Source organism: Sinohyriopsis cumingii, chromosome 2 (genome assembly GCF_028554795.1).
Source record: "Sinohyriopsis cumingii isolate HCF-2022 chromosome 2, ASM2855479v2, whole genome shotgun sequence".
Classification (NCBI taxonomy): domain Eukaryota; kingdom Metazoa; phylum Mollusca; class Bivalvia; order Unionida; family Unionidae; genus Sinohyriopsis; species Sinohyriopsis cumingii.
This window is the reverse complement of record NC_142962.1, coordinates 106207160-106231509: the sequence shown is the minus strand read 5'-3', so window position 1 is coordinate 106231509 and position 24350 is coordinate 106207160. Positions and strand designations below refer to the sequence as shown.

At 34.9% G+C, this 24350-nt stretch overlaps 2 protein-coding genes across 17 annotated transcripts in view; both read right to left on the bottom strand.

Annotated features, from left to right (window-relative positions):
* LOC149805564 (spectrin beta chain-like) overlaps positions 1 to 24350 on the bottom strand; it is a 196609-nt gene that overhangs the window by 27196 nt on the left and 145063 nt on the right. For 10 of the 16 annotated variants that reach the window (XM_089950176.1, XM_089950181.1, XM_089950183.1 and 7 more), the window contains 15 exons: positions 22201 to 22331; positions 21286 to 21472; positions 20188 to 20388; positions 19266 to 19474; positions 18184 to 18388; positions 17211 to 17474; positions 14818 to 14928; positions 13002 to 13246; positions 12204 to 12342; positions 11583 to 11667; positions 9025 to 9116; positions 8613 to 8717; positions 7090 to 7208; positions 5720 to 5832; positions 2513 to 2563 (listed from right to left, as the gene is read on the bottom strand). In XM_089950176.1, the coding sequence (XP_089806302.1) occupies positions 2513 to 2563; positions 5720 to 5832; positions 7090 to 7208; positions 8613 to 8717; positions 9025 to 9116; positions 11583 to 11667; positions 12204 to 12342; positions 13002 to 13246; positions 14818 to 14928; positions 17211 to 17474; positions 18184 to 18388; positions 19266 to 19474; positions 20188 to 20388; positions 21286 to 21472; positions 22201 to 22331 (2257 nt within the window). Of the gene's footprint in view, positions 1 to 2512; positions 2564 to 4535; positions 4652 to 5719; positions 5833 to 7089; positions 7209 to 8612; positions 8718 to 9024; positions 9117 to 11582; positions 11668 to 12203; positions 12343 to 13001; positions 13247 to 14817; positions 14929 to 17210; positions 17475 to 18183; positions 18389 to 19265; positions 19475 to 20187; positions 20389 to 21285; positions 21473 to 22200; positions 22332 to 24350 lie in introns of those variants that run through there. The other 6 variants (XM_089950180.1, XM_089950187.1, XM_089950184.1 and 3 more) reach the window with 2 other exon arrangements.
* LOC149805565 (uncharacterized) overlaps positions 1 to 24350 on the bottom strand; it is a 460129-nt gene that overhangs the window by 393004 nt on the left and 42775 nt on the right. The gene's annotated exons all lie outside the window — the stretch shown is intronic.

Genomic DNA, 24350 nt, shown 5'->3' with positions numbered 1-24350 from the left:
GAATTCTTGATTCTATGCATATTCTTATATTCTGGCTGGACTGAAGGTTGAAAGGGGCTTGATGGTGGTGTAATGTTAGCTTGTATTGACAGTCAAGAGTACCCAAAGTAAATGCAGAATTCCTGCATCAAAATGATTTTAATTTTCATAGAGTTTTCTAGGAGATTTTACGGAGAAAATGACATCTCTAAGAAGTCATTTTTAAATTCTGATGCCGTGATTAAAGAAAACACTGAAGTTGATGGCATGTGTGTAAATATCTCTTTGTAACCAGCCTCAACCATGACTACCAACATAATGATGATCATTGCAATTTTACAGTGGAAAAATAATGTATTTTCTCTAACAAAATTTTGGTTTAGCTTTTTAATATCATATTCCAGGACATTTTATGACAAAAAGTAATTTTCACAGATGTCTCCTGCATATTTTCGTTGAATTTAAATTCCAGTTGGATTCAAGGACCTCCTTAAAAATCAGGAGAGCATGGGAACCCTGTGAATGCCATGAGGTAAACTGAGCCCACATTTAAAAATAGTGTGTTTGAATTTTTTACGCAGCTTTAAAAAAATTCAGTCATACTGATATGATGTCTTCAGGATGGCAGTTTATAGTAATGTCTAGCACTGAGACATCATGCCACAGACATGTAGTATCATGTCCCACCCAGTCACATTATCCTGACACCAACTTCTTAATGCTGAGTGCCTAGCGAGGTAGCTGATAGTACCATTTTTATAAGTCTCTGGTATGACTTGAGCAGGATTCAAACCCAGGAATGACCGCATACAAAGCATACGCTCTAATCACTAGTCAATCAGAGCGGTCAGAAAGAGTAGCACCATATCAATTTCTAGAATATGTCCATTACAGCAAACTCAAGAGATTTAACTTGAGAGAAAAAATATGAACGCAAAAATTAATAGCATTAGATGCTAAAGGAACTCATAATGAAGGATTCTAGAAACTGAATAAATGCAGAGTAAAAAAGTAATGAAAAAAAAAAAAAACAATGCAGGATTTCGATGAACACATCAAAATGAAGTAGAAAATGGAGAATGAAGTGAGTTTTAGTAATACAAGCAAAATACATGTAAAAGGCACAGATGACCACCATTTGGGCAGGTTAAAGTATAAGTAAAGCTGTGGAGTACATATCTGAAAACAAATACTTGTGAATATTTCATTACTTTAAAAAATGCTTTAAAAACCTCACTTGCGACAAAAAAGAGAGCCTGATGAAAATAGGTGAATCTTAATCTGCTGTGTGGATATTAACAGTCAATATCCCTCTTCTAGAGGTAGATAGCTAATTGTCAATTTGTGGAAAAATCAAATGAAGCTATTGGGATACAGTAGTGAAGATTGGTCTTAACATCCATGTTGTGATTCTTTTACGATTCGTTCTAACAAAGATGGCAATTTACACCCCACCAAAGCGAACCCTAGATATATATCTATATGATTTATAGTTAAAATGTACCTTGACCAAAATGTACCCAAGTCAAAATGTATCCTGAACAAAAAGGTACCCCAGTCATACAGTTTCTCAAACCAAAATGTTGCCAAGTCAAAACATATTTAAGAATGCCAAAACGTACTCATTAAGTCAAAGTGTTACCTTTTCTTAATCAACAAAATACTTATATGGCATGATTAATGTCAACATTGCAACCTCAAGAAATGTACATAAATTTTTATTTCTTAAACAAATTTAGAAATTTTGCCAAATTTTAGTAAAAACAGAATATGTGCATCACAATTGTGTAGTGATGGAATGTTGATAAAAAGTACGCAACTTATGCATGCCATCTGGTGTTATATTCATGGGAGACCACTCTTCAGGTCTGTTTATGTAATTCTAACAAAGCTTTATCAGAACTGCACCAACGGTTTAATGTCCACCTTGTAAGTACTGTAGTTTGGATAACAAACTGTAAGCAAATTGTGAAAACATGTATTTCATGAATAAGTCTGAAAGATATGTTTATAATCCCTTCAAAAAAGAACATGATTTGCTGGAAAGTTTTAAGTCAAAGCCTTGCAGTCGTAGAGACATAATGGTGATGGTTATATAAAAATGAAGCAGTTTAAATTGGGAAAAAAGCATTTTAACACAGTTTCCAAATAACTATATTTATTAATGAGAAGAGAAGAAATGATCTCTGTATATCTTTAAAACCTGTAGGCAATGAATATAAAATTATTACACAGAAGGAAAACATACTGGTTTGAAAACGTAGCTATAACAAAACCAACATTTTACAAGTATGAAATCTTGTATCAATCATAATCAATGTGGGAGATGTATAATGTTAAGCATAAATTTGCTTTATTTGACATAGACATCAAAATATTATTAATGAGACTTTAACAGGAAAACAATTAAGGACAGAAGGAAAAGTATTTTGACTTGTTAAAACTGATCATTTCTGCTCTCATAAATTATTGTATATAATGCCAAAGCTCAAATTTATACAAACTGCAGGAAATCAGAAAGAATTATGGTCACCTTTGGGTTTCTCCACCAACCTAACAGTTGGAGGGCCCTCCACTGAAGGCGCTGTCATGGGAAATAATACAATGATATATATATGTTTACTTCATGACACTTTCTATACAAGTAATGTTTACTGAAAGCAATGAATGTCATCAAAATATGTAGCATTTAATTTACACACTTCTTGTACTCTTTCAAATCCAATCCATTATTCTTTTAAGAATCCATACCCCATTACTTGTTAAGATTTCTATTCTAAAACTCAAGTTCAATTCACAATAATTACTCATTTAATTTGTGTTTGCAACAAACTGTTTTCCTCTACAGATGTTGTACATTAACAACAGGTCTTGTATTATTTTTTAAAGCTACTTACAATAATTCTTAACTTGAATTTAGTGGAAAATTTAACAAAATACATCATTAACAACAACTGACAAATGTTAACGTCCTAATTTCATGATAAAATTGTTCTTAAGAGCAAACTCAAAAAGTTGCTAAATACAATGAACGAGAGTAAAAGAAAGAGTGGAATGAAAAAAAATAAATATTTTAAACAGACAACAAAATGCAAGGTTTGAATACTATTGGTTTATAAGATCCATTGCCCCATGTGCTGTGAACAATTGAAAAAAAAAGGAATGGGTGAAAACATAACCAACCAATGAGTAACAGGCAATATAAAGTAGGTTACTCAGATATGTAATGAAATCTCAGTTGTTGTACGGGATGGTAATGTGCATCAAAACTCCAACCACTCACCATACACAGTCCATGCCATTAAAGAGATAAACCACTCACCACACACAGCCCATACAATTAAAGAGATAAATCACTCACCACACACAACCCATATAATTAAAGGGATCAACCACTCACCACACACAGCCCATATAATTAAAGGGATAAACCACTCACCACAAACAGCCCATAATATTAAAGGGATAAACCACTCACCACACACAGCCCATATAATTAAAGGGATCAACCACTCACCACACACAGCCCATATAATTAAAGGGATCAACCACTCATCACACACAGCCCATAATATTAAAGGGATAAACCACTCACCACACACAGCCCATAATATTAAAGGGATAAACCACTCACCACACACAGCCCATATAATTAAAGGAATCAACCACTCACCACACACAGCCCATATAATTAAAGGGATAAACCACTCACCACACACAGCTCATATAATTAAAGGGATCAACCACTCACCACACACAGCCCATATAATTAAAGGGATCAACCACTCATCACACACAGCCCATAATATTAAAGGGATAAACCACTCACCACACACAGCCCATAATATTAAAGGGATAAACCACTCACCACACACAGCCCATATAATTAAAGGGATAAACCACTCACCACACACAGCTCATATAATTAAAGGGATAAACCACTCACCACACATAGTCCATATAATTAAAGGGATCAACCACTCACCACACACAGCCCATAATATTAAAGGGATAAACCACTCACCACACACAGCCCATATAATTAAAGGGATAAACCACTCACCACACACAGCTCATATAATTAAAGGGATAAACCACTCACCACACATAGTCCATATAATTAAAGGGATCAACCACTCACCACACACAGCCCATATAATTAAAGGGATAAACCACTCACCACACACAGCTCATATAATTAAAGGGATCAACCACTCACCACACATAGCCCATACAGTTAAAGGGATCAACCACTCACCACACATAGCCCATACAGTTAAAGGGATAAACCACTCACCACACATAGCCCATATAATTAAAGGGATAAACCACTCACCACACACAGCCCATATAATTAAAGGGATAAACCACTCACCACACATAGTCCATACAGTTAAAGGGATAAACTATATACAGTGGGCATACAATTATCTTTGAGGTCAATATCATGAAAACCATAACCCCCAAAAGAGGAACATTCAGGAATGTACATCTGAAAATAGGTACAACCATAACCAAAAAAGAATATTTAAAACAATTACTTAATTTACCAAATCTCAAACACCAACAAATTAGTTTTCACGAATGATATTCTCTGCACAGCAATGAAAACCCTTCCCAAATACCTCACCTATTTGTACAGCCCAATCTTTCTTTCTTTCTTCTGATTTTTCTATAATTTCATAGAATCATTTTTAAATACAAGCTCCTGATACTTGGTAAATATGAAAAAAGTTTTGTTTTTAAATTGTGACATTGTTCCAGAAAACTAAGATTTGGTTGTTTTTGTTGTTGTTGACAATTTATAAATGCAAGCCATACATTCTCATATGCACTAACATTTTATCTACTTACAATTAAAGACTTTGTGACAGATATTTAATCAATTTATTTGATAATATGTAAAGTAACGACTATAACGTTTATCAAGAAATAAGCATGCATATAAACACAAGTAACAAAATATACCATTGTAGCATATTCTTCACGATGCTCATATTGAAGCAACATCTACACACGATGTAGATGGCAAGACACATACATCAAGAAAGGAAACAGAGAAATATATACTAATATAAGATGACAGACATGTAGGCAAAGTTAAAACAATAATATTTTCCTGGCCCTATACTGTCAAAATATTTTCAACAATGAACAGTTAATACATTCTGGCTCTCATTACTATCTGGGTTATAAATTCTGAACCACATAACAATCAAGATTTTCTGAACTTCTCTTCCTCTCCTTTCCTGTGGAATAGCATTAATGCTAGTTTACAATAAATAGCATATCTTAATTCTTGGTTCTGAGCTTCAGCTTGAGTGTTCAAAAGGTTTTGCGAAAATAGGACCAGTTTTGACTGGAAGGAAGAGCCAAGATATGATATCTAACCTGTGATGGTTGTAAAAATGAACATAAACTAGTACATATCAAAACAAAATCCTTACATAATAGATAAATAAGAAAATAAGAACAATCGATGGAAGGTCATGTGTCAATATTACACAAATGACCCCATTGATATGAAGCAGCATTTAAGAGACCAGGTCCAAACTTTGCAGGCCTCTGAATGCTACTAAACAGAAAAGAGATTTGTGTCTGATGTGACCGGATGAAATGGATGGACAGGGTAACACCAGATAGACCCTTCGTAGATGAGGTGGGATCATAACAAGTGTTCCTATTTCTCATTATCGGTTGTTGATGATGAAACAAGTCTGAAATACAAGCAAAACATTACCTGCTTGCAGTTGCACAATTTCTGGTTCTTTTTCTACTGGTGGTTCCTCAGCCACATCTGCTGCATCAATGCTGGGCTGCACTGGTGGTTCTTCTACTGGCAGGGGGGCTGGCCTGCATTGAATAAAATGGAACAAAAGCAAGTCATCATAATAGTATAATAATAACAACAACAACAACATATATTAGCATTCTTTTGACAAATTATATAAATTGGACATGACACTATTAAGATAACTAATTCACAAAGAAATACCAAAGAGCTGCATTTAGTCTCTGCAGTGATGTAATACATCAATAGTCTGTGCACTAATGTAATACATCAATAGTCTGTGTACTGATGTAATACATCAGGTCTCTGGATTTATGTTGTTGTTGTTCTATTTTCAGAGGTGAGATGACAGTGATCCTGAATGGTGAGCGATTTAGACCACTCGGCCACTCTGGGCCCCCTGGATTTATGTAATACATCAAGTCTACATTTAGGTCATGCACCAAGTTTCTGCATTTTTGAATATAAAAACACAATAACATGGAATCATCATCCAAGAATTGTATGCCTTATTAAATGATTAAATATGTTCTTTACCCAGCTAATGGTATATATTAATATACAAATTGGTTTCACACATTTCATAACTACAGTACACTTATGTGAAATCCTCATTTAATTCAAATGTGAATTATCACAGAGTTGCTGGAGGAACAGCAAAGCTCAATTAGCACAATACACAAGAAATCCACAACAAAGCAGTGACATCCCCATGTTTTCCTTGACTATTCACAGATTTAAATCATACTGAATCAATTGTTGGGGTATAGTGAAAAGGCTGATTTGATTTGGCTTGGTCTGATTTAGTGTTTTGCAGAAAAGCAACAAAAGTAGGTTGTTTAGTCTGTCAAGGCAATTGGAGTCAAGTACCGTGCCCAAGGGTACACTATCATAGCCAACCCCAGCTGACCCAACGGAAGGATTCAAGGCTTTTGGTAGCAAGTCTGGCATCCTTACGACTGTGCCAACACAGCTCATGCCACCTTTAACTGCCTTTTACAACATGCGTAAGGACACATTCTATACTCCGGAGTCAGTTGAGATTAGAAGGCAAAGAACATGGTGAATGTTGACACTAATAGTTTTAATGTCCACATTTAAATACAAATTACACTGTAAAGATACAGTATTAATTAATCCATGATAATGGCTCTAGGAAATAATTTTACAAAACCAAATTACCCAGGCTGGAAACTAGTAAGTGTATATATATATCCTAACACTTAAAAAGTAAATATATTTCTCAACATACTAATTTCTAACCAAAAAACCAGGGACTGATTGTACTATGTAAAAGCAAAATTTGGATTAGTACTTACGGTTCTTCTGGTGGTAAGAATTCTTGTATGAGTCTCTGAATGCGCTCCTCTTTCTCCTTTAATGCCTCTTCCGATAGTCTCCTTCCAGACTCTAATTTCTTGCGCTCCTTCATCTCAAACTATAGACGATGAAAATAAAAATATAATAAAACATTTTTGCCTGAATTTATCTCATAAGACCAGCGTATTCATGTCATGACAGACATGAAACTCTATAACCAAAACTTGAATACAAGTGCTGATGTCAATGCTAACATTGAAAAGGGATAGATATGTCTCACTTGCTTTGACAGATGGCTCAACAAACAAGTTCCTCAAAAAGACCTATGTTCTACTTGGTGAAAAGAATTTCCAGCAGACCATTTCTTTCTTTTAAAATTGCTGAGTGTTGAAACCATCTTTGCTATTCTTCAGCAATAACACGACCTTCAAAATTAGCTGCTGAGGTTGGCATATTGAATGTCAGCCAGGCACAGTTCTCATTGAGGACAAAGAAGATATTAGAAGTCTTTGGTGAAAACCCCATGATCATCTATCCCAGGTTAGTAATGATATCAAGAGTTTAAAGACACTTGTGTGAGATACACTAGATGTATGACTGGCACCATTTTCATTGAGGTCTTGGGGAGAAGAAAAAAAAGCTTCATAAAGATGATCCATTCTGAGTGAGTAGTGACAATAATGTCAAAAATAACTGCTGTGGCACACATACTGGATGTCATCCTGGCACCATTTTCATTTAGGACATAGTTAACATTGTTATTAGTCTTTTGGTGAAAATTAAAAATAATGTCAAAATGTTCATTCATTCAGTGGGAGTTGTGACAGGATTTTTAACACTGTCATTGTAGCTGCTGCCATATTGCTTGTGAAAACCACATGTAAAGATTTTTACGATAACTGTGATGGTGGTGATGCTGAATGTTAGATCATCAATATTTTTTGTGAAAACCCCATGCTGATACCCTTATTCAAGAGGAGTAGCAATAACAAGATGTTCAAGATGCCAGTAATCGTGGCTACAATGAATGTCAGATCAGCATAATTTTCACTGAGGACCAACTAGACATCGTAAAAAGTCTTTTAGTGAAAAACCCATACTGAAATTACCATCCATTCAGAAGGTTGTTGTTGTTGTGGGGTTTAACGCCATTTTTCAGCACGATCCATTCAGAAGGAGCAGTGATAATAAGATTTTCAACATGGCCACCACAACAGCCACATTAGACATCAGATCAACACTATTTTCATTTAGGGCCAACTGGATATCATAAAGTCTTTTAGTGAAACACCCACGCTGATATGATTATCCATTCAGAGTAGCAGTGATAAAAATTTTAAGATGGCGTCTGCAGTGGTCATAATGGATATCAGAGTATTACCATTTTTGTTTTGGAACAATATCGAGGTTGGACTCAAAACATTAGAATGATCTTTGCAAATAACTTCTGACATCTGTGTTGTGAATATTTATGGCTAATTTGTCAATCAGATGATGTTTTGCCAACTGAAAGTTTACTCACTGTTGTTAACTTTTCCAAAACTGCAAATCTATCCTCTTGTGTTGCAGCTGACTTTTCAAAAGCTTCATGTTTCTTCAGCAAGTTTTCAACTGCATCTATATTGTCCTGAAGAAATGGAGAATAACAATTTAAAATATGACAGAAAAAATCCAAGGACAAGAACAAAACAAGCCCATCAATATAACCCATACACTAGCATACACATGACTTTCCCCAAATCACATACTAATATAGAACATCCAAAGTCTTTAGAACTATAATAAACTTCCAAAATAAGTCAATAAGGGAATACAATCAAAGCAAATTACTTTCTCCTTCATTTTCCTTGCTAAAACCCAAACAATACTCTTTGAACAATTTCATCATCATCATTAAAAGAAATAATCAGAAATTATGAAAAAAGTTGTTTTACCCCTAGATCTTGGTTTTGTAGGTATGGTTCTTGGGCAATCAACCATGCCTCAGCCACAGCAGCATCTCTAGACCATACATAAACTTCCAAGACTGAAATTAAAAAGTATTCGGAGCATAAAATATGGTGATGTTAATTGTTGCTATTAGAAAGCTTGTTTATTTTTTGTTATCAATGTACATGCTATTGCTCAACCTCCAGACTAAGATGGATTGTAACAAATATTGCAAATTTTGGATTTTATGTCAAGTGGACATTCTGGTTGCTTATTAGTTTAGAATTTCTTCATCCAAAAACGATAATTTCAAAAATATAGACCTCTGTAATTCTTATCTTAATTACCTTTTTTTTAAAAAAATGATTTAAGATATCTTTGTAGAAAACTATCACATGATTCATACAGCTCCAGAGAGCTGTCTGTCATGGACTATTCAAAAACATATAAAGTGAGTATATTTTCAAAGGAAAAACTAACTTTGTCCACGTTAATTTGCTTGCCAAAAAGTTTTTTAAAAAGTAGATGAAAAAGACAACTAGTTAGTATTCAATTATAACAAAAGGATGCTACTCCATCTGGTAACTAATATGTTGTTGTTGTTGTTCTAGGGTTTAACGCCATTTCTTCAGCATAGGATAGGATATACATGGCGGCCAGTATAACTGGTGGAGGAAGAACCTTGGTAAACCCAGGGAAGAACCACTGACCCACGAGAAGCTACTGGCAGGCTTTCCCACATACCCACACTAGCTGAGCCTTGGACTCGAACCGACGCAGACAGAGGTGAGATGGCAGTGATCCGGAACGGTGAGCGCTTTAGACCACTCGGCCACTCGAGGCCCCAACTAATATGTCATGTGCTCTTTCATCCACTGAATTTTATACCATTTTATTTATTTATTTACTTATTATAGTTGTTGTTCCAGTTTTGGGCTCAAGGCCATTTTTTAGCACACGATAAGCTATATATGGCAGCCAGTATAACTGGTGGGAGAAGTGCCAAGAAACCCCCCAGGAAGAACCACCAACTCATGGGAAGCTACTGACTCGTGGCAAGCTTTCTTGCATACCCATATTGCCAGAGGCCAGGACTCAAATCCAGCCAGAGAGAGGCCAGGAATCAAATCCAGTCACAGAGAGGTGAGATGTCAGTGATCTGTAAAAGTAAGAGACTTAGACCACTTGTTCACCTGGGATACCCATCTCTTAGTAATGCATCTGAAAATGAAAACTAGACGACAGTGTTACTGAGAATAAATGCTATCATACTCCAGTGACATTTCATATACAGTCCACTCAAATGACGCTACTGTCTCATGAAAAGCTATCTTTGTCCTACTTCAAAAGAGAGATGCCAACCTATGAGCATGCTTTTCAGAACTCTAGCATCAAAGTTTCATAATTTAGTTATCCTGATCAGAATGGATTAAACATTTGCCTCAGATTCTGGAGGTCATAGGTTCGAACCCCTACCAAGTCATACCAAAGATTGAAAAAAATGGTACAAGCAGCTGCCTCACTTGGTGCTCAGTATTAAGAGGTTAGTGTTAGGACTCGTTGGCCTGGTGTCACAATGTGACTGGGTGGGACATCTGTAGCATGATGCCCCAGTGCTAGACAGGACTATAAACTGCCACAGTGCAGACATCGTAGCAATATGACTGGAAAATTGTTAAAGCTACAATAAAAATCCAAATCACATACACTGAACTATACCATCAACATCAGCTTTTTTCACAAGTTATCTGCATCTTTCATCTCTCTTAATCATGGCCACCATTTTTCACCTATCACTCACTGGTTTCTTGTAAGGGACAATCTGTATTTTACATTGAGAAACTATATTCTATTTACCAGTCCATCATACTGGTGTTGAATTACTGTTGTACCTATATAATTTTTAAAACATTTTTTGCCAATACAATTTTTAATGTCGAATTTTCACAATTCTGCAAAATCTGATGTTGTTGTTGTTGTTGTTGTGGGGTTTAACGCCATTTTTCAGCACACGATAGGCCATATATGGCGGCCAGTATTAATGGTGGAGGAAGAACCCGGGAAAACCCCGGAAAGAACCACCGACCCACGAGAAGCTACTGGCATGCTTTCTCACATATTGCAAAATCTGAAATGGATGGCATATTTTCCAAAATAGTACATCTTAATTATTGCATCCCTCTAATGGCAGGCCACCCTCATAAAGTCACTGCAGAAAGGATGGCCTCATTCTATGGAGCGATTGTACTGTGGGGGACAAAATAGGCTTAGCAATTCAACTTCCAGAACTTTCAGGGCTTGTCATCATTCAAATTCAAATACTGAAGATGGAAGAAACGAGTCCTTTTTTTTTTTTGCACCATCTAATCTGGATTATAATTAAAAGATAATGCTGAAACTCATATTAGCAATTCCGTAGATCCCTTTTTGATCAATAAGTATGAAACTTTGTACTGTCAGAGCTTTCCCTCCCAACAATGACACATTGACATATTAGTTACACAACTTTAGATGATTAAATATTGCTGACAACAACAAAAAACCAAACATGAAAACAACTTACTAAGTTGCAGATGCGTCCATCTTTCTTCCCACTGATCAGTCATATTCTGCCTCTGTTTTGTCAACTGGATCAGTTTCTCTCTCACCTGATTTAAAAATAAAAACAAGTGTACCGTAATAGTTGTGGTTGATAGTATTACTATATTTTTCTATGTAAAACTGTTTTTCATTGGTTAGATATACATTATCTACTAGGTCATGAACTATGCCACATATTGCTAAGTGATACTGCCTCAGATGCAAGCTTGCCAAAAAAGCAAGCTACAAATGAACCTCAAATTAGGTATCTCACTTAGAATTGACTCTTCTTGGAATCCTTGTTGCCTTGACCTTTGTCCTTTTCATTCTGGACTCGACAGGTCTCTCCAAATAAAGTCTTAAAATCTACAAAGTCCTGCCTTAAAATCATCAGATTTATGCTCGACATCTTTCAGTTACATTTAAGATCACAACTATCATGCCAACAAAACACTAATCATCCAATAGACATTTTCAACAAATAGACAAAAGTCTGAAATTATTAAGGAATATTTTTATATACAACACTGCCTTTTAAATGTAAACATGGACAAAATAAATTAAAAAAGGAAATGTTTTTACAGGGTGGGACACAAGAACCTACCTCATCGGATCTGTAATGTTTACGATCCAACAAGTCTTTGCCTAGATTGATACAAATAGCGAAGTTTTCTTCTCTAGCATCAATTTCTGCTTTCAGGCTCTGATGATTGTTCATAAGCAGTTCTACACCCGAAACATCCCTGGAAAATACAAGTTTAATGTCAACAACAAACATGAAAAGGATCTATACTGAATACCAAAGCAAATATCATATATATTCATGTACAAGTCAGAACCAACTGCAAACCGTATACACCCAGATCTATCATCGCATGTGCTGGCAGATCGGGGTCAATGCAGAATTTAGGTTAAATCTGTATAACAAACAACACAGACCCTGACCTGCTTGCACATTCTACAATGGCAGACCAGTGTCTATAATGTTTGCAGCTGCTCCTGACTACACAATAGACGGCATTCTATACACAAATCTACACTGCATAATGAACCCAAGAGTACCTTGCCGCCATGCTTTTCACAAGCAATGAAGAACAAGTTGTTGATATTCACACGACAAGATTAGCTGGGTGCAAATGCAAGCAATAAGGACCATGACCTGCTGGCACATATGCCAGCAGATTTTGGTCTTTTCTTGTTCATTTTACTGATTAGTCCCAATAAACTACATAGACCTAGTTCTACTCATTAGTCCTAACATATTGCATTATACAATAGCAGATCTGAGTCAATGCAGTTTGCAGCTTAATTTGACTTATGCACAAGCAATTTATTCATCTTCAAGTTAGAAGCATTTCATAATCAAGTTTTCTTTCCAAAAGAGACGGAAATTTAGGTGTACCTTGGTTTTTCTTGCGTGTTCATCTGGCGGACGATGTCATCCATCCACAGTAACAAGTCTCGGACTAAATTAAAGAATCTATACAAGTCACTAGCGTCAGCTAATTTATTTCGTCGAGTCCCAATCATCAGATGCAAGTTCCTCCATGCCTCCAACACCTCAGCCTCCTGGTTCTGAATTTCTCTTGCCTTTTCTCCTGCATAGCCAGCCTGTAGCTTGGCTGATTCTTCCTGTACTGCTTGGACCTTTAAAAAATTCAATAACATTTATCCCATAACATCCACAAAGGTTACTGTTGAAAATAAGGTGCCCATATCCTTCATGTCAATCCCACAAACAAAGCATTGCTCTAAAACATGTAACCTTGACTCCAAGGTCAAAAGGCTAAATGTTTACTTTGCAAAATCAAGTCTCAGCTTCATAATTATTCTTTCCGAGCGTGAAAGGAACCTATTCGAGGCTTTAGGAAATGTAAGCAAATGTAAAGACTAACCAAACCTAAACAAAAATTTTAGGACTATGATCCTGAGCTCACGATCAATGGGGTGAAAAGTAAATGCCAGAAACAGAATCATCCAAGTTCATAATGAACTACAAAAAGAATCCATTAAAGGGTTTGGGAAACAGAAGCAAAGCAAATGAAAAATTTCAACCAAACCTTAATATTAATTTTGTATGACACCAAACCTTGATTTTGTATGACACTAATCCTAATGATACAAGTGCACAAATCAAGGAAGAATATAAGCTAATGTTTCATCTCAAGTATGAAGAGAACCAACAAAGGGGTTTTGGATATATAAGGAAATAAGAAAACTTTAACCAAAATCAAAAGGAAATATTCACCCAATGGATAAACAGGCAAAAGTGCCATGTCAATGAAAAATTGTCTTAGCTTCATAATGATGCATTCTAAGTATGAAGAAACTCTTATCAAGGGGTTTAAGAAATATAGACAAATAAAAACTAACCAATACCTTAACAGCAATTTTCAAAACCTTGACCTCGAGTTGAAAGTTTTCAGGGCAGGCATGTTGCCGAGTGAATAATCTTAGCTTGCTAATGAGTTATACCAAGTATGATAAGAATCTATCAATGGTTGGTGAAATATTAGCAAACGAAAACATGATGCAATTTTTTACGACTAAGATATTGATTCCAAGGTAACAGGTACATAAACACATAAGAGAATGAACTGTCTGATTGTTATATCTCATGTCCTGTTAAAGTGGGCTCCATAAAAGTATACTGTTTAAGTGACAAGATTCTTAGGGTTGTCACAAAACAACAGCATCGATAAGCGTTTTGTCCTTGCATTTGTGATGAAAAAAATCTCAAAATTGTGTTAAATAAGACATTAAATTTATAACAGATCTGTGAAAACCATGACACTCAATGCAAAGTGTTCAAAGAAGAAAATATTAAAGTCATATAATGAATTTTACAATATAACAATTTGCATATGTAGATTGATATGAAACACTATTCTATGCTTAGCTGCCATGAATGCAGACATACAAATGTAAAAACGTAATATACAAGGCAGTATTACTTTATCCAACCTTTGTTCAGAAAGCAGCAACCTTAACTTTGATGTGTTACAAACTAATCACTTTGAAAATGTATGTAAAATTATCCAATTAAAGAAGCTAGAATGATGCACATTTATTCTTCAAGAGAATGTGACAAATTTCAGGTCAGTTTTCAGTAAGGTGTCCTCATTTTTCAGAATGTTTTTTTAATTTCTACCTTTTATGCAGCATTTCCAGGCAAAAGCATCATACAAGTGAGCAACCATTGGTTTCATACTACCTACCTGTGTTCCTAACGTAATCAAGTCGTGCTCAAAATTGGCATGTTTTCTCTGCATGGCAGCAACACTCTGAGCGTCTCTGCCAAGATCATCTGGAATATAGTTTTGTTTTTCCTGCAAGAAAAACAGTCTATTAATATTTTCAGAACTAATTATGATTCACAGAAGGAGATATTATTATAACTATATGGCCATAACCTAAGTAACAAAAAAAAAAAAAAAAGAGCAAAATACCAGTAAGTTTTCTAGATTCAACAATAATTTTATTTCCCCACAATACCAAGTGAAAATTTAAAAAGAACTTAACAGTATTGTGAATTAAATCGTTAAGTCATACAAGTCCTGTCACAAGTCTAAATGAATAATGACATTCCAATTCAATTCCTGTGGTATTCCAAACAAGTTATAATATTGAATGTGTTGATGTGCCTGTATTCTCAAATGTGGTAATATGCCAACAGCCTGGAGTGTGAAGATGTACTAACACTCTTTTGATGTACATACCAATAAAGTCCCAAAATGTCATGTCACTATACTGTGAAGTTAATGTTTCTCTCCAAGAATATTATTGATGAGCACTTTGTATTTCCAGTGAATAATATTTGAATAAATAATTCCACCCAAATGAAAATCTTAACACAACCATAAGATTGATTCTGCTCCAAGATGTTATGGCAAGAATGGGTAATTTCTTAAGTAAAAAAACAACAAAAGAAAAATAAAAAAAAAAAAAAAAAAAAAAAAAAAAACACAAGCATCAGGCACACCAAGTTTTTCCATGTGGGAATTACAATGTCCAAGACTCAGATTAACATAAACATGTTTACATCCATTGATAACGATTCGAATATTTAACAGAGAGAAATATTAGCTATGTATTGTTTACAAAATACAAATGTAAATAACATAATTATTAAGAAAAGCCAACAAATAATACAAACTAAAAATACATAAAATATTAATACTGAATCCAGAAGAACGTTGAATCTAAGCTCATTTCTACTTAAGGAACTGAACCATTAGAAATGTGCAAGACAACCTGGCAATAACTAACATTTGAAATATTACTGTCATGTATGAATACATTATTTACAAATACATCTAAATGTTGGCAGGATTGATATACATTCTTTACCTACAAATAAAACATTAAAACTCATTAAAATCAACTTTAAAGCTTTGACAAAACAAAAAGGCCACAGGTCAAGGCCAGGATCAAAGTACTGCTGTAAAATGCATGACATTGACCTTGAAATCATTGAGCATGTCAAAGAATGAATTGCCTCAATTTGACCAATTTATCCCTAGTATGAAACACAATTCATCATGGGGTTTAAGAAATGTAAGTAAATGAAGAAACTATAACCAAAACCTAACACAAAATTTCTGTGACTGTAACCTTCCCCCCAAATTGAATGTATGCATGTATCAGAGTTTAATGGCATGCCAGCACAGTGGTGGCAATACAATACTGATCAAATGTAAGGTTCTAAAAAGGTAAATATAAAAATTTGCAAATTTGTTTAAAATCAATGCTTCTAAATAAACATGAACATTAAGTACTACATTATAAAATATAAAAATGCTGAAATTATGTATATGGTATATAAAACAACATATTATGGTAATAATGATAAAAATGATAAAATGATAAGGAATAAAACACTCATGGAGGTAACTTTGTGTCAGGTGTACAAGTCCTATATAATGTGGCGCAATACCACATTATCTACAATTTATGATATATGTAGAATGCTACTCTACAATGATGGTTCAAGTGGCCAAGACAGGCATCAGAAAAGTATGAAGAAAATTCATCAAGCGATCTGGAAAATGTAAGGAAATGAAAAAGTTTGAATCAGAACCTTAATGCAAACTTTCTATGACTGTAACCTTGACTCCAAAATCATAGGTGGAAGAAAATATGTCAAAGAATGTGTTGTCTTAGCTTCATAACAATTCATCCCATATATAATTACAATCTATACAAGGAATGAGGAAATTTAAGTAAATGAAAGAATTTGGACAAAATAAACTTAGCAGCAAACATTTTCTATGACTGTAACCTTGATCCAAGGAATAGAAGGGCCAAGCAATCATGTCACAGAATAAAGTTTCATTATGATTTATGCCAAATATGATGAGAATTTAAAAGGGGGTTAGGAAACATATGCTAATGAAAAACCTAAGCTAAAACCTTCGTCACCAGCAAATTGACTACTGCATCCCACTTCCCACTAAACTGGGCTTGGCAAAAATTAAATTCAATGGTTCGGTAAAGCACAATGCATGAAAAGCACCATGATGAAGCATGACTTTCAAAATGTCATCAATGTAAAAGTTGTATCTATGACAAATTACCTGTTAAAGAAGGTAAGGAAACAAAATGAACATACATAGATTCTTTCTAGAAGCTCCTTGCAGTCACTGAAGAACTTGTGTCTCTCCCAGGATGCTTGTAACATCTGTGTTCTTGTGTCTATCAGTTCTAGCAAATCTTGCCATCTTTCATTCAGTGTGTCCTTCCATTCTGCTATGGTCGCACTGTCAGAGTGATTACCTGCTATCAATTGATCACAAATATCATTGGCAGTTGCTACACGCTCTGTTCCAATATTCCGTGTATCCTTAGCAAACTCCTGGAAGCTTTCCTTCATTAACTGCAAAAAGTATTAACATAAAATATTAATGAGCATGGCATTCCCTAAAGCATTTCGACAAGTAAAACCAGATTTTCACACACAACAATAACATTTTCAGAAACAATTGAGAAACTTATGATAAAGTGATATAAACATTTTTTTTTTTCAAATACATAATATTTACTGTATACACTCGCTCATAAAACAAGTTCAAAAGCAAAGCATACAGACCCAGATCTGCCTTTACAAAATGCACTGGCAGATCTGGGTCTGTGCAGTTTGTTTTTTGAGCGATCAGCACAGTAAAACAACAGAGACACTGATCAGCAGGAACATTATACTACAGCAAATCAGGGTATTTGTTTTTTGCAGTATTACTCAACCTATAAGCAATTATATACAATACTATCTGTATAAAATTTCTGAATAAAACAAGCTTTAATTCTGAATGTTTCTAAACATTCAGATTTGTTAATATTGTTTTTGAAAAAACCACCTAGATGTCCCACATACTGTCTCTGACAAACTATAAAACTCTTAACAAAATGAATCATATAGCTAGTAAATCGATTAGCCAGCTCTACACTGTGACATCAAATATGAAATAGTGGACTAAAACTGAAAGAACTTTGCAAGCCATCAATTTGGGCAGTAATGTGTGAGCCACCAATGATCTCCCTTTCTGCAATCTGCTAGACCTACTAGAGATTCATCAATTTGTACTTACTGTGACATGTTCATAGTCCTGGCCTAGTTCATGTGAGCCAGCCAAAATTTCCCTCTCTGCAATCCATTGCATGAGATCGTCTATCTCATGACTAAGAGTATAAAGCTTCAGAACTTCCTCCAACTTGCTGCGACGCTCCTGTGACAGATCCTTCAATCCAGCATACAACTTGTCAACCTGTGACTGACGAACTGCAATCTGATCACTGTGGGGAAAATGAGAAACATTTAACAAAGATTCTGTTGAACACCACATCATACATAAAGATTTAAGTTATACTACTTTGCAATAGATCATACAGAACATGGACATTTTTTCTGAATTAAATATACTGCATTGGCGACACATTTAAAAAATTTCTTGCATTTATGTCACAAGTGAATTTACATTAACATTTGAAAATAACAGGCAGAATTATTATTACCTTTTAAAAGTATTTGCTGTTCAGGTTTCAAGTATTAATGATTGTGGATCAATGGGAGATAACTAGTATCACATCTAATCATTTGCCTCTGATTTACCTCCCTTAAAAGTCCTATTTTGTTTCTAACTTCAGTAAGATCATAAAGTTTGTCAGGATTATCAGCAATACAAACTATATCTTATGATTGGTTTTATAGCTTATGGCCTGGTTAACTAAATATAACTGTTATAAGGCTGGACAGATTCAGTGGTTGAACTCAAATGGATTTTGATTGCCAAAAAAATGTTTTTAATTCATGCTTGTATGCTTTAATAGCACCACAATATAATTTGCAATAAACTTCAAAAAAAATAAAACATGTCAGTGGTCTTTCTCATGAATATAAGTGTTGGCTTGATATCTGCAAGATAATATCTAAAACTTCTGACAAATCAAGATAATCCCAAACTGTCCACACAGACACAATGAAACTTCTATAAACCAGCCCATCTGTAGCATAACCTCCCCTGCTGACTGGTCACATAGTCCAATCCAAAAAGATCTTTCTAATAAAAAACCAACATTGCATACTGGCCACTGCTATAAAATGGACAAAATTGTTGGTTCCAACAGCATCTGCTAGCAAAAAGTGTTACTGTATAAACAAATCCTGATTTACTTGTCAGGGTGTTCTGACTCTATCAGAGTTCTGCTCCTCTCTCCAAGAGATCGCACCACTTCAGCATAATCTTCCACGGCATTCTCAAGAATCTGGTGTTTTTTCATCATGTTCTGAGCTCCAATCTCATCCTTGGCTCGCTCTTCACCCATCATGTACAGCTCTTGTTCACTCATCCAGGCCTCTGCTTCGCTAGCATCGAAGAAATACTGAGCAAGACAAAGAAATGAGGAAATTACAGAATGCTCAGCTTCTTTTGAGAAATATGGCAACTCTTTCCTATTTTGTCTTCTTCCAGAATCTACGTAAAAGGCATAAATCCAAACAACCTCTGTAGAAGATACAAATGCTATTTGTAACTTGCCTCTTTTACCCTGAAGGCTCTTTCAACAATATATTTTCAACAACTTATAGACATTTTCAAGATCTACATTCCTGGTAACTGTCCTAATGACTTGCATAAGAAAAAAACAACAACAAGAAATGTGTCCCAAGGACACATATACCACTGCCAATAAATAAAAATAAACTCTGCTCAAAGATAATAGTGCAAACTTGTACATTCAACAGAAAACTTGAGCAAAATTTTGACGAAAAAAGATGAAAATCCAACTACTCAATTCTTGAGATTAAAACTAATTCAAAATTTGATTTTATTAAAAAGTAATGCTGAAAAGAATTTTGTAGTGTGGGCAAATTCCAGTCAAATTGGCCAAAATTCAATCAAATGTTCAAAAAAGGAAGGTTGATCAAGGTCTTCATCATATTAAGTCCAATAATTAATTTTCAATCCATTATGCCCTTAATAAGTTATCAAACTGAAATAAACAAAATCATAGCATATGGAATATTTGAATCAACAGGTGGAAATGGGAAACGCTAAATACTCCCTGCATATGATACTGTAAGGCACTATAAATACCTGCTGTGCTGTATCAGACAGATGAAGCCTGTCTTTGCGTGTACCAACAGCGTCTTTCAACTCTTGCCAACGTTGCTGTAGGTCCATAATAAGTACATTGAATTCCTCGGACTGGGGGTGACCTTCATCAATAAGTTCCTGACCAACCTGAACCAGCCCAATAATCCGTGGCTCATGGTTGTCTATCTCTGTTTCAAGTGACTGAAGAAAAGAAAATCCTTACTCCTCAGTAATATTTCTGAATAGTGTACAATAATTATTTTACATCTCTAGAAGGTTTTAATCCCTGCGTTACAATTTCACAAAAAAAAATCAATCTTTTCAACAGTATAGTTATCATATTTCAGATGAGGTACAATGCGGTGTCACTAATGAATAAAAGAAAAGAACAAGTATTTAAATGTTAAAACTTTCTGTCTCTGTAAAAAGGAAGATGTTATCATGATGCAAAAAGATTCATCTGTTTAAACATTCTGTCTCTTGTAAATAAAGAAAATTTCTACGATGACTATCAGGCTTCTTGATGTCAAATGTGTCAGTGAGATGACAAAAATCCTTTGCTGTACCATAATCAACATTTAGCAGGAAGAATCATGAAAATGTGCACAGAACAAGAGACCCAGTCTACCTAATACTGCTAATCTGGCTAACATAACTGAACAGTTGACCATTTGAAAAAGAACACAAATTATGTAAATTATCTCCCAAATGTAAAATCATGTTGATTTTACCCATTTTATAATAATGATAAAAATTCTTTTTAAAATAAAAGAGATAATTAATATGCTTCTAATCAAAGTCATTCAAGAGCTTGATATTTACGAAGTTTTATCTCTAGATCTAGAGAGGTTACAAGCTCAGTCAACCTGATGCAAGATTTTGTTATTATTATACGAAGATCTCACTTGTTACGGACCCTAAAAAAATGACCATATAAGCTCCCCATACCATAAACCCACATGGCCTTGCAACCAGGTTGACCTACAAATCAAAATTCTCTAAAATAAACATCAAATAATAAAGAAACTCATTTATTTATTTATACAAAGTAGAAAACTGTCTGAAGGGAAGAAAGACTAAACTGGTCTGATGATTTACATGCAACTTAGCTTCCTGTGTTTTGACGCTAAGCAAGCTGTTTCCGTAGTTGGTAGATGTTGCTATTGGCATCTTCTCATCAATCCAAAGTTTTTCATCCTCCACATCTCGAACAAACTGATGAATTCTCTTCACTTTCTCCAACTGTTCTCGTTTTTTCATCAAAGGTTCCTGAATCTTCATAAACCTGGGACAGAAACATTTTGTTTATTTCATGTTGATTATTCAAATATTTCTTATTGTAAAATATTATTTAGTGAAAAAAAATAAAATATTTCAGCACAATCTGCATCTGATGTTTTAAGTCACATCAAAGATAAAAGTAATAGTTCCACCTTCCTAGAATCAAACATTTTGATAATTGTTCTTGTTTTTATTTTGCCACTGCAAGCTTGTCCATCATTTTTAATGGCAAACCATTGTTCATGCAGGTGAAATTATTTCAGTTTACAACACTCAGAATTTTGGACTACAGAGTGAAAGTGTGCAGCACTGGAATAAATCCTGAATGTGACTTGAAAATAGAGTAATTTCTCAATGAATGATCCCAAAAATTAGGATTAACTGTTTCCGAGTCCAATTCCTGATTAGTTTCACACTGCACTTCCCCACTACATATGATCACTTACATTTCTGTGATTATTATCACAAGTCTAGGTCAAACCTTTCCTACGGTATATGACGATAATCTACCTTCATTTAACGTTCACAATTTTTAAAAAAAATGCAACTTACATATTTGTGACCAAAAATGTCACTATTTTTTTATATATGGACTAAATAGATCATATTGCACATCATAAGTCTCCATAAAAAATATTAAAGTCTTTAAACAGATTTTGCATTTATGGGAAAAACACTCAAATTTGCAAAATTCCATCCTTGTAAAAACTGTGATTTAAGGTGATCCGATACCTTTCTGTGACAACAGCCTTCCTGGTTTCAATAATCTTTTCCTTCTCTGGTTCAATTCTGCGGAGATGTACGGCCTGGTCATCAAGTTCCTTCACCTGTTGTTCCTTCATCTTCATCTGGGACTCCAGCAGCTGAAATATTTTGTTCCGGAAACAAATTAAAATCATGTCTTTTTTGTACCATATTATATTTGATTTCTCAAAAAATATGCATTGTTATGGACACAAAAAACCAGATCACAAAATTTACTGCATCATCCATTTAATGAAACAGCAATTGTTCTACAGAAGCCACCTGATCTGTGTGCTGATGTATTATCACACATATCTGACATGCTAAAAGGACAAAGCAAAATCATGATAATGCTGACATCATCACAACCATTGCTGTGACAACAACATATAACCCACTATACTTGAGTAAACACTGTCCCATCAGATTCTGTGTGTGAGTGATCTGGATTTTTTAACTGAGGTTTAAAAACATTTCAGTCACATCGCTATGATGTCTGCAGTGTGGCAGTTTAAAGTGATGCCTAGCACTGGGGCATCATGCCACAGACATGCAGCATCATGTCCCACCCAGTCACATTATCATGACAGCAGGGAGACCAGTCCTAACACTAACCTAATAATGCCGACAGCCTAATGAGGCAGCTGTTAGTACCATTTTTATAAATCTTTGGTATGACTCGGTCAGAGTTTGACCCTGTGACCTCCACCATCATCGAACTTCCAATCTGCTCTGGTACTCTACATGAGCTGCCAATACTGTAGGCTGGTAATTAGTAAAATCTGTTTCTAGACTGGCTAGTTATGTCATATGTAGAACACTGATGACATTAATATAATGGCTAGTTTCCAAAACTTCTCCCTGAGCTGCAAAGATTGGCTGGTAGCGTCACATCAGCACAGTGCATTACTGGGGGGGGGGGGGGGATGGAGATCAAGCATTTTCACTAAGATGGAGGATGATACTTATGTGCAATCTCACAAGCAATGGAAATGTACTGTGACTTTTGTCAGCAAACTTTTATATCAAGCCCTTTTGTCAGTACTCTCTGAGCACAAAATCTGAACTTGGCCCAAAATATGAAATATTATGACTGTTGTCATGGAGATGAAGAATCAGATCAATTTCTCAATGAATATAAAAAAAACCCCACAAAAACCATTTAAACCTCATGGTCTTCAAGTGTGTTCAAAATGAAAATTTAACATGCACACTTCTGCTTATTGCTTATATACAACACAAACAATGACTCCTACTGATTGTAAACAAGTATATGTTTACAATGAATTGCATAAACTATACAGAAAATTCTAGATAAGACAGTTTTCAATCTCCAACATTCATAGCTGTAAACATGCTTTAAAAAAGCAGACTTTCTTGACAAAGATAACAAGAGTACCTCATAAGGATATATGCTCTACTGGTGGTGTAAAATTTCCAAAAATTCAAGAAGACCACTTCTTTTTCACTGCTTAGTGTTGAAAACATCTCTGATATTCTTTAAAGGAAATATATTCATACTACCACTGTTGCAGGCATACTGGATATAAGATCAGCAACATTTTCGTTTAGGGCAAACAAGACCCCATTAGAAGACTTTTGATGAAAACCCCATGTTGATATGACCATAAATTCAGGAGAATCAGGAACAAGATTTTCAATATGCTCGTTGTGGCAGTCACATTGGAGGTCAGATTAATGCCATTTTCATTCATTACAAATTAGGTCTAATAAGCAGTCTTCTGATGAAGGCTTTTCATTTAGGAAACGTTGAAAATGTCATGATTGTCAGATAGATGCCACTATGACATTACTGTCAGACTCCATTTTCATTCACTACCTACTAGAAATCATAAGAAGTCTTCTAGTTGGAATCAAATGTTGATACAACTTTCCATAAAGGAAGAGTAGTGAAAAGATTTTCAAGACGGTTAAGAGGCAGCCATACTGGATACTCGACCAGCACAATTTTTATTTAAGATAAACAAGACACCCCAAGAATTCTACTGGCAAAACCCTATACTGATGTTCTGCTCATGAGTAACAATAACAAAATTTTAAATACGGCTGCTGTGGAGACCAAAATGGCTGTCAAAACACCACCATTCAGACATTATAAAAATTGTTTTAGCTAAAAA